At 41.5% G+C, this 10,915-nt stretch overlaps 2 protein-coding genes across 2 annotated transcripts in view; one reads left to right on the forward strand and one right to left on the reverse strand.

Moving 5' to 3' along the window:
* Positions 1 to 246: 246 nt before the first annotated feature.
* Positions 247 to 6,122, reverse strand: LOC112460772 (MOB kinase activator-like 1). The gene is made up of 5 exons (XM_025025611.1): positions 5,698 to 6,122; positions 4,033 to 4,199; positions 3,722 to 3,949; positions 3,471 to 3,634; positions 247 to 3,291 (listed from the first exon to the last, which is right to left on the reverse strand). Exons 1-5 carry the CDS (start codon positions 5,709 to 5,711, stop codon positions 3,211 to 3,213), a joined length of 654 nt encoding a protein of 217 aa, XP_024881379.1. The 5' UTR covers positions 5,712 to 6,122; the 3' UTR covers positions 247 to 3,210.
* A 1,073-nt stretch (positions 6,123 to 7,195) lies between these two features.
* The window catches only part of LOC112460778 (heterogeneous nuclear ribonucleoprotein H2-like), a 6,292-nt gene continuing 2,572 nt past the window's right edge, over positions 7,196 to 10,915 (forward strand). Inside the window, exons 1-4 of the mRNA XM_025025621.1 lie at positions 7,196 to 7,375; positions 7,986 to 8,280; positions 8,595 to 8,738; positions 9,512 to 9,666. Coding sequence (XP_024881389.1) covers positions 8,022 to 8,280; positions 8,595 to 8,738; positions 9,512 to 9,666 — 558 coding nt within the window. The 5' untranslated portion in view covers positions 7,196 to 7,375; positions 7,986 to 8,021. The remainder of the gene's footprint in view (positions 7,376 to 7,985; positions 8,281 to 8,594; positions 8,739 to 9,511; positions 9,667 to 10,915) is intronic.

A 10,915-nucleotide genomic window follows, 5' to 3' on the forward strand; every position in this document is an offset into this window, starting at 1 on the left:
CTTTGCATATACAAGAAAAAAAGAAAGAAAATAATTCTTGAGGTGATAATAAAAAGACTAAACGGGAGTTATAAATAAATTAAGCATCTTTTATCAAGCGTTATATAAATCTCTAGCAATTGAAAAATAATTTGGTCGAAAAATAATTTGATAAATAATTATAAAAAGGAATTAATTAATTTTTCGTAACAAGTTCAGATATCTGTAATTCATACTATTTATGATAAGAAGAAAAAAGTAAGCGGATACAATCGGAACGATATTTATTACAGAAAGATTACAAGATTATATTCAGGACTATAAACATTTTAGACGCGGCCCATGCGCCGTGATTAGGACGCGAGGGTTTTCCCGTTTAATCATGAAAAATATTATTTACATTGCACATATATCACTAGCGTTACTATCAGACGAGCGGACAGTTGGTCGTTGAGAACTCCCCGCGAAAGGCCGTTCCGAACGAAAAGAATACAACCTCATCTCAACACGATCGTCTTCCCCGACGCGTAAAGAAATGATCTCAAGAGGATTTCTAGCGTAAAAATGGTCCCTTTACGCGATCGAGTTATCGCTTCGTGTTCACAACTCGACTGATCAGATTATCAACGTCAAATCAGTTTCTACAAACCTTGCGTTAATTTTCATTCTTTCTAATCTTAGCAGATTACGATTACTTAGTGCGCGTAATTTTGACGCTAAAAGAGCCGAAGATTCGGAACAATCTTGCAGACAGCCGTCTTTCTTTCTCGAGACGTTCAGCTAAGAGCTTGAAAATGTCCTCGAAAACTTACTTTATTTATAATTTAATAGAGATCTATAAAAGTTACAGAATTTGTGAATACTCGAGAAATATATCCCTCGTCAGTTCGGCTCTTCCGGCGTCGAGTTTTTTTTTTCGATCTTTCGCTATTCTTCCGTGTGTAATATTTATTTTACGATAATTTCGAAACGTGTTGTTCGCAGATAATTTGCACGACCGTGTCGGACAGTCGCGTTTGAGGCACTCGCGCCGCGGAAAGTCGCTCAAGAGGAAAGTGAGAAAAAACGCGTTTTTTTTCTGATCGGGGGAGATCATCGCTAAGGTAAGCGTCTATAAACATCACGAATGGATAGCAGTTGCGGATTAGCGTCGAGACATCGCTGATATATTCGTACAAGACCAAAAAATAGTCATTTGTAACCGGTTATCGAGAATGAATGAAGTAGTCTTCTAGTAGGCGACTATCGTCCATCGCGACGGACTATTGTTACCGTCTCCGAAGAACGCAGGCGAGTATTTTTTGCTCTCGCTCTCTCCGCTTCTTATCGCCTTTCCTTAAGTACCGAATATAATATTACCATTACTATCATTATCATTTACGTCTACATGTTCAGCGTCTATACGCGCCGCCTTCGTCCCTCGGCGCTATCACCTTACTTCGCTGTCATTAATCACTATTTTGTGTCGTTATAATAAAATACGTCAATATATATATATATATATATATATATATATATATATATATATATATGCAATATGTATATACGTATACATATACAAGGTTCACGCGATCGAACTCTTAACGTCTACTGCAATGAAAAAAATATGTTTCCATTTTTATGACTTTTTCTCAGCACTTCGGAGTTTTCCTAAAGATTTATCGTTATCGTATACGCGCAGCTTGCCGAAAGAAACGACGAAATTACGTTGATACACGTTCGTGACGAATCGAGTTATCTTATTTAAGTGGTAATAATAGTCGGCGACCAATTATTATGTTACTTGTGCAATTCGCGACGCGCAGTTAGCCCGAGAGTTGTACAATTATTCTCTTTAAGTACCGACTAAAAAAAGCACTCGAAGTCGGACGTTGCGGATTGGAGCTTTTGTGGACGATTAGAGTGTTGGCTCGATAGAAATCCTTTGTTCATTAATGCAGCATAAAATCAATTAGACGGTGACGTAGACGAAGATAAATAAGAGCTAGTAAGATATTGTGTTACATCAATTGGCGTTTGCGGAAACACCGTAATATCTTTTTTTTTTGCCGATAACGTTGTCGTGACGGTAATTTCTAGAAATCGGAAACGGAAAATTGTTGAGAATTATACGGGGAATTGCAGTAAGACGACGTAGACCGCCTGACTACCGGCATTTGAAAAGCGTCTGAAGCGGGAAATATCACTTTCTACGGGGACAAAACGCGTACAAAAACCCTAGTCGTATAAATAAGTCTATAAGCGCTTAACAGGACGATATCTCTTAAGGTAGTCGTTACAGTAGTAATGCGATAGCGTGTTGCGCGCGCTAACTTTTCTTTCCTTTTTTTTAACGGCACTATATATATAATATGTTATTACCAACAATGTGCAGTTTTTCGATAAAAAAAAAAAAAAAAAAAAAAAAAAAAAAAATACGATACGGGATGCTAACCCGTAGAAATGATAGGAAATAATCGTTTACAAAACTATCCCTAAACGTAAAAGTAACCGTACGAAGTTCACGATATGCCGTTGCATTCGTACATAGCCGTACGAAACGATCAGTAATTTCTACATTCACATAATAGCGACAGTATTTTTACATCCGATAATAGAGCGGCGGATAATAATAACAAAATTGCAGAACCCGCGAGCATTACGAGTGGTCTTGTTCGCTTGCGAAAAAGAGACGCGTCTATTTAGCATTTTCGAAACACCCTCTTCTCGAGATGCGCCGACACTTTGTACTGAAAATCGCGCTGCCGGCTGTCTCTCCTTCGCGTATCAGCGGTGTGCAATTGATAAAACGCAATAAATTACGATTGAAACGTGTTTGGGGAACGTTCGGAGAAAAGATCGAGTCACAAAGTCGAACGCGCCGTCTTAGAACTATCGTCTCGTTATCCTTATCCACTCGATAGTAGTTTTCTATCTCTCTCTTTTTGTTTGTGTTGTGTATGTGTATATGTATGCGGTGAGTATACAGAATACATCCATTCGCCGTCGGAGAAGAATGAGGCTTTAGAGCGAACACCCTAGGCATTTGCTGGTGTTATCAGTCACTTGTTTCCGGAACGGCAGCGTGTTTTCGCCGCCAATTCTTCGAGACGGAGGCAGATCGTGGGGTTAGCGATTAATAGATCAGTTTAAATAATGCAATTGTATGTGTGGGTTAGCGAAGACAGCGTGGTTGAGAGATTCTTTGGAAAAGTTTCGAGAGGACGAGTGGCTCGTAGATGGTAGACGGACTCATCGCGCGTCTTTCGCCGTCAGTTTCTCTATTAGCTCCTGCAGAGGCGCCAATTCTCTTCTCTCGATCAAATTAAATTCCTATAATGCGAGATCAGTAGCGTTAGATAGCAGAAATAAACATTAGATATCAGAAATAAACTCAAATAATAAGGTATTACAGCTATATGCATTATCATATCACCTGAAAAAATGTTATCATTACTCTTGTTATCGATTTATCCTCTTAATCTTTTTTAAATGAGACTATGATTATATACCTGAACGAAGAATATGAAATGCTTGAACGACGTGTTTAAGTGCGCCTCCTCGCCGAGCTGCACGACTTCGCTAAAGTGTTGATGGTAGATGTGAGCGTACACTCTGAATAACCGCTTCAGGATAGTCTTCGCGATAGACAAGAAATTTTTAGGGAAAGGAACTCCTGCAAAGAGAATAATCGAGAATTAGTTTTCGGCTCGGGGATAATTGGCGAGAGAGAGAGAAAGCGTAAAGAAAATAATACAATTACCGATTTTGGATGGAAATAGAGTCTCGTCGTCCAATTGATCTTGCACCCAGGTCATTAAGTAGTCTATGTATTTGGGTGCCGAGCATTTGATAGGCTTTTTCACTGTGTGGCCGTCGGCCCAGTGATATTCGTACTTCGGTCCGGCCGACATTATGGGACAACTCTCCTCCGTGCAGAATTCTGTGATGGTGCCGTACAGCATGTTGATTTGATTGAAAAAATCAACGGCTAGGGAGAAGAGACAGAATGACGTTTAGATCTGGTCGATGCGTGGTACACAATGAGAACGGAAAACGGGCGTTTCGACTTACTGTTAACGGCGACCCACTCGTTCAGATCCTCTCCTTCGGGAAGCATAACGGCCAGTCGCAAATTACCAGAGCCTAGCGTAGCAGCGGCATGTTTCATCAGGTCGTACTGATGAGTGCCCTCCGGGATATTTTTCTTTGGTTTAAAGGTCTTCGAAGACCTGCTCCCACTGAGAGAGAAAAGATAAAAGGACAAATATCAGAAGAGCATTATTTGTGATTTCTATTTGCTACTAGGAGATTTGAAGTTATTTCTCTAATACTGTAGATCGATATTTACTATATGATACTATAATTAATTATGTATCTTTACTTCGGAATCTGAAGTATGAAACAAGACAAAAAGATATCGTATAAATGTAGGTCGTTTATCGCTACAGATAACTCGATTAACTGCCGACTTATATTCCTGTTATTGATAAGATTAAAAATGGCAAGTATCAAGAAATTTAATTAAAAATTAGAGATGTGTATAATACGTGATTCCAAGTTTACTCCTATTACTTTATTTACCAAAATTTTTATTTCAATAATTTTATCTTCTAATTTACCAGAAATTGCATTTCTTCAACAAACAAACAAAAAATAAATTCTCCGTTTAACTATGCCCTTCTACACTCCCTGAAATATTTAAACAAAGTCTAAAAGTCTAAAATATATATGTATATTCGTTTTCTCACACGCAGAAATGCATAAAAGTGATTTTGTATTAAACTTTCTATTGAATATGATATTCTCCTACATTCAGCAAAAATTCAACCCTCTCTTCTTTCTCCTCCAAAAACACGCCTACACTTGCTGCGTAATGAGCAACAAGAAGCAAGTGAGCAAAAGAGCAAACATCATCTCCCTTTCTCTTTCTCCGTTTAGCTACGTCTCTTTACGCTTTCTCTCCTCGATCGCCTCTCTTCTCCCCACGGAAAAGCCTAAATATACTTTTCGTTGCAGACGCGAAAAACGTGAAGGACGGCGCAGCTGGAAGGAAAAAAAAAGAAGAAGACGAAGAAGAGAGAAATCGCGCTTGGCCGCGAGTTGTGACGCTCAGCTGATCGTGATCGCGCGCACGCAGAAAGCGGCGGCTGCCCGTTATTTATCGCGGATGTCAAAGCGGACATCGAGAGCGTCGGCGTCGAGCGGGGACTCTCGATGACGACGAGGAGACCACAAGGCGCGGCCACCGAGACCGATGATTCATAGATTACGCGCCGCGTCGAGCGATAATCCTGACCACGGTCGTGGAACATGGTGGGTCCCGCGGGAAGACGCGCAAAGGGAAGAGCCGCCCGCGCGCGCGATAGGCGTGCTATTTTTACCCTCGATCGATCCACCGGCGGACGGCATCGACTCACCCTCGTCGAGTTCGTCGTCGTGGAGAACCGATAAATTCGATTTTTAGATTAGATACAGAAAAAAAGAAAGAAAGAGAAAGAAGAAAGGAGAACGTCCCGGAGTGGAACGAAAAACAAAGATTCGCGGATCCTAAAAGAAAAAAAAAAACAAGTCGTCAGCTGTCACCGGAGGAGACGGACAAGGGAGGGACCTCGTCGGCCTCGTCGCGTCCTCGTACTTCCTGCAAGGATGTATCGATCGGACGAGGGCGGCGATTCAATTCGACTCGACTGGACGGAGGTGGAGAAAGTCGCGCGGGCGAAGAGAGGAGCAACTCACAATAGGAAACTCATCGTGACGGCTCGTCGTAGCTGTATATAGCTGGGTCGCTCCGCTCGTTGGGCCCGCTCTCGCCCGTTCCGCTCGGTCGCGTTGTCCGCTGCCTGCGTCCTCGCTCAACTGGACTTACTGGACGCGTGTAACGAGACGACGGACCGTGGGATTATCACGACGACGAGAACGTGTCAGTCGGCCGGCCGCCGCACTCGCGCGCGCGATCGCCTCCTCGCGGTTCTACCCGCTCTTCCCTATCCCGTAAACGTTGCTGTGCGTGCCGGGAAAGACCGAGTCGCCGTCGCGCAACCCAGACCGCCCGCTGCGTCGTCGTCCGTCCACTACTCCGCTAATAAGTCGTCCGGTTTCTCTCGCGCTCCTTCTCTCCTTCTCTGTTTCTCCTTCAGCCTGCGAGACGGTGCGGGAGCACCGATCCGGCAAGAGTCACGGCGACGTGGCAGAAAATCCATTGACTACTACAACGGCGAGTCGCACGTCGCACGTTAGAAATTCACCAAACTATAATACGGATAGATCATATAATTATAGATTTATATAAATAGATCGTAGATTTATATTAGATAAACCGTCGATTTATATAAATAGACTGTAGATTTATATAAATAAATCATAGATTTATATAGGTAGATCATAAATGTAGATAGATGTAAATTAAAATTATATGCGGATAAACTGCATTACAATAGCTGACAGCACATTAAAAATACAGAGATAGGCTGCGGTCCACTTGCGCTACAAATGCTCCGAAGCATTCTTTTTCTTCTTTCTTTCAATGAAGAAAGAAGGAGAAGAAGAACGTTTCGAAGCATTTGTATAGCGTCAAATGGACCGCGGCCATATATGCATGATCAAATGGTTTCTTACATAGGCTATACGGTCAACGTGACGCTACAAATGCTTTGAAGCGTTCTTCTTCTCTTTCTTCCAATGAAGAAAAGAGAAGAAGAAAAGAACGTTTCAAAGAATTTGTAGCGTCACGTTGACCGTAGCCATAATACATCAGAGAGAAAGGATATATAAGGAGAATATATAAGAATAAGAATAAGAGAGAAGATAATACGAATATCTCCTTCCAATGAAAGATTTATTTAATCTTCTTTCATATTATATGACTTTAAATTCACTAATAGCCGCGTTCAGCAGACAATTAATTGTTGAGTTCGTCTTATCAACACTCTGCGTTGATTGGTTGGTTCTAAAAGTAAGAGCCAATCACGTTCGACTGCTACTGCGCGGCGTCTGCTGAACGCGTCCCAATGGCCGCGTTCAGCAGATACAACTGTTGAGTTCGTCTTATCAACACTCTGCGTTGATTGGTTGGTTCTAAAAGTAAGAGCCAATTACGTTCGACTGCTATGAGCGGCTTGGTCTGCTGAACGCGCCCAATGCTGCTCCGTCTTCGCGCTTCCGAAGAGGGCGCGCGCAGCAGTCTTTATGGAAACGCGGCTTGCGTTGCTCATATATCGAAATCATCAAACGCGCCGCCATCACGCGCCATTTTGCGTTCACGAATTCTTCGGTTCATCGGTGGTGTTGGTCCTCGGTTCGTCGTAGAAACCGATTCCGAGGACAATACTGCGGGCTGTGGGTGTTCCGTTTTTCTAATTGATCGCTACAATCGACCTTGGTTCTACGAGGACGGTGTTTCGACGCCTTCGCGGCGGTAAGTTGAGCAAAGTTGGATTCCGGCATCGCGAATCCGTCTTCGATCGCGTTTCTCGCAAACGGCGTTTCCCCATCCAGGTAGTTTTCCCCGCGAGACACCGTAGATTCACTACGTATTTGTTTCCTGCGTCTACGCGCAATGTGATTTTAGATTCTCCACCTCGTTAATTCTCCTACGTGATTTTGCTTTTGAGTTAAAAGCGAATGTGCGAGCGCAGTCGAGTCCGGCTGACCGGACGACCGAACCTTGTCTCGTTCCTCTGTCAATATTTTCTCGTTTAACCTTGTCTCGTTTCTCCCTATCGATACTCAGTATCCGAAAGCGATTCGAAGTCAACGGAAATCCGGGAAATCCTCGCGGTATCCCAGTTTTCGTCTTTTTCTTCCTTTTTATTATTTTTGTTTACGATCGGTGTATGTTTCTTGCACGGGCGCAGCTTCCAAAATGTCGACGTAAACCTTATTACGTTATATCTTGATGTTTCGGAAGCTCGACCGCCGCGAAATTGCTGGTACTCGATAACTCGATATGCTCGAGTCTTGTCTCTGTTGCACAATTAACGTCGTTGTGTTAAACCAAGCGAACTATCTCATCTTTGTATTTACAGGCATTGTTCGGAGCGAGATCATATTAGATTAGAACCATGTCGAGCGGCAGTGGGGATCACGAGGAGGAAGGATACGTTGTTAAGGTGCGCGGGCTGCCGTGGTCCACCACCGTGGACGAGATCATGAAGTTCTTCGGCGACTGTTCAATCTCGAATGGCAAGAATGGAGTTCATATGACTACGTCTCGTGAGGGGCGCCCCAGTGGGGAAGCCTACGTGGAAATGGATACTCCGGAAGATATCGAGAAGGCATGCAAAAGAGATAGGGATCATATGGGCCATCGCTATATTGAAGGTTGATTTATTTATATTTTAAATTAATTCTCTTAACGTATTTAGAATTTCTTTTATGGTTCTTTATGACTTGTTTATCTGTTTATGAATGTTCCTGAGATACTGAGATACCAAGTTTCTTATTTTTATATTTTTAATCTACGAATATATCTGTAGAGATATATTTGTAGAAGTATATTAAATGAACTTAGATGTTAAATAAGTATATTGTGATAAATAAGAAAGTTATCTTTTTTTCTCTTGTTACGATATACATTGTATTATCTGTGTCACTAAATCTTTTGTAATAATTCATGTATCGTTACTGTTTTATAGTTTTTAAAGCAAAACGCGGCGAGATGGAATGGGTCGTGAAGAGGAGCGGTCTTAATTTGGAGAACGCGATGGACGACGGTTGCGTGAGATTGCGCGGCCTACCTTTTGGTTGTTCGAAAGAGGAAATTGCGCAATTCTTCTCAGGTACTTGACACGCGACAATCAAAGTATTCAGTATCAATGCTTTTTAATTGATACCCAAGTGTCATTGAGATTTTATTTAATCCTTGGAAAGCAGACACCTGTTCATCTTTTTTAAATACGTAACTTTCTTTCTATTTTTATACTCCCCTTTTCATAAGACGAAAGTAAATAGACGAAATTTGACAATTATCTCAGGAACGCAGCGACGGAATACTTTCGATGGCTTTATAGCAGACTAAAATTACTATCTCACATTAGCAAATCCCAGCAAGCTGCAACAATTGCTCCCTAATGTTACGTGCTTATTCTAAAATTGGCTACTAAAAGTAACAAGATAACGAGAGTAGCAGAAATTAAATACCATCTAAAGCGACGTCTCTGTATCCTGATATCGACGATTAGCCTCAGTTAAGATTTAAGATCCCGCTAAGATCTGAGTTGTGCCATACGAGCGCGCCGTTGATTTATGATTTTATGATTTGTACAAACGAGACAAAAGTATTTTCACTGCGCGACTCGGTGATCAAGCTTAATTCTTAACTTTGGTTTTCGGCGTGGCAATTTTAATATCCTAATTCATATAAGGAGAATCACGAAGAGAAAGAAGGAAGAAAGAAAAATAAAATGCGCACTTGTATGCGCGATATTAGAGTTTAAAGAAAAGAATCTTGCTTTTTTTTGTAAGGGTTTTTAATAAGCTTGACCATAACTTCTTTTTCCTAATGGGTTTTCCTATAAGTTACAATATCGATGTTTGATTATGTGTGGGTCAGGGTTGGAGATTTTGCCGAACGGGATTTCACTACCGACAGACTACACGGGCCGCAGTACTGGGGAGGCTTACGTTCAATTTGTTAACAAAGATGTTGCGGAGCGCGCTCTGCAGAAACACAAGGAAAAGATAGGCCACAGGTGGGGCACTGAGACGGTATAGCTGGGTTCGGGTATACTCTTATGACTTTTCCATATCATTTATATTATTGATCGTAGTACATGTAGGTATATACATTTCGTTTAGTAAATAGTGGGAACGAATTCTACGATACGGATGCAGCTTCTTTATCATTCCTTGAAGAGGAGATTTTTCTCGCGAATATAAAAATGGAGAAACCGTTACATTTGTATCGTTATTGAGCTACTCAGCGTATATATATACATATATATATGTATATATATACATGTGTGTGTTCGCACGTTTTAAGAGTTCACGACGTAAACTAGTTTGAGAAACTCCTGACCCTCACCGTGTCGAGATGGTTCCTCGATGAATTGCAGACTTTATGACAAACAAATGAACTTTTTTTTTCCTTTTTGGTTGTGAAAGAGGATCGCCTCTTGAGAACTTTTTTCTTATCTGATATAAAGAAACTGCCTCTCTCAAAACACAATTACAACCAGATAATCGTACGTAAGCGAAAGTACTGTGGACCTGTGGCACTACTTATATCCGTGGGTGGGTGCCGGGGGGCGGGAGATAGCCCCTTACCATCATCACCAAATCCCATGGGAGGTGGGTAGGGCAATCCAAAGCTCGGTGGGCACTACAGACAGAAAGAGAGAGAGAGAGAAAAAGAGATAGTAATCATCGATCCAATACGGCACGTCTATGCTACGCGCATAATTGCATTTTTTTGCAGATGAACGTTAAACTTCGAGATCAAACTATTTACTTTATTACATTAGGAAATTTTTTTATGTTAGCGCGTGATCAATCGATAATCTACGAGTTTCCACGATTTTCATGTCAATAGAAATGTTCACCTGCAAAAAAGGTGCAATTGTGAGCGTGGCTTGCCCGAAGATCGTCGGCGTCGCATGGGCTTGTGTGGGGTACATGTGGCGTGGGTACGTCGGGAAGCGATTTCGTCGTGGGAGGGTCTCTCTTCGCAGGTTTAATAAAAGAATGCGGAGGTTTAGTATAAACACAGTTGTTCTGTCACATTTGTAAACTCAACTTCAATGCCAAACTGACAATTCACAAGTTTCCTCTTTTATTTATTTATTTTTTCTTTCTAATGTGTAAACGTCGTAAATAATTAATCTCTGGCTACTGCAGGAATGGCTCCTCTTTCCACCTTTTCCATTTCTATATAGAGTCTCCGTGTATCACTGTTTTTGTTTTTTTCTCGTCTCTCACCATTTGTTGATCTCTCGAATTAAGTCCGTATCGTTAAATC

The sequence above is a fragment of the Temnothorax curvispinosus genome, unplaced genomic scaffold, assembly GCF_003070985.1.
Source record: "Temnothorax curvispinosus isolate PA1 unplaced genomic scaffold, ASM307098v1 QBEX01010810.1, whole genome shotgun sequence".
Taxonomy (NCBI): Eukaryota; Metazoa; Arthropoda; class Insecta; order Hymenoptera; family Formicidae; genus Temnothorax; species Temnothorax curvispinosus.

Coding starts and splice junctions, on each gene's coding strand:
- LOC112460772 (XM_025025611.1), bottom strand. Junction 3,950..4,032: donor CGAGTGGGTCGCCGTTAACA/GTAAGTCGAAAC, acceptor TCTTCTCCCTAG/CCGTTGATTTTTTCAATCAA. Junction 3,292..3,470: donor ATTTCATATTCTTCGTTCAG/GTATATAATCAT, acceptor CTCGCATTATAG/GAATTTAATTTGATCGAGAG.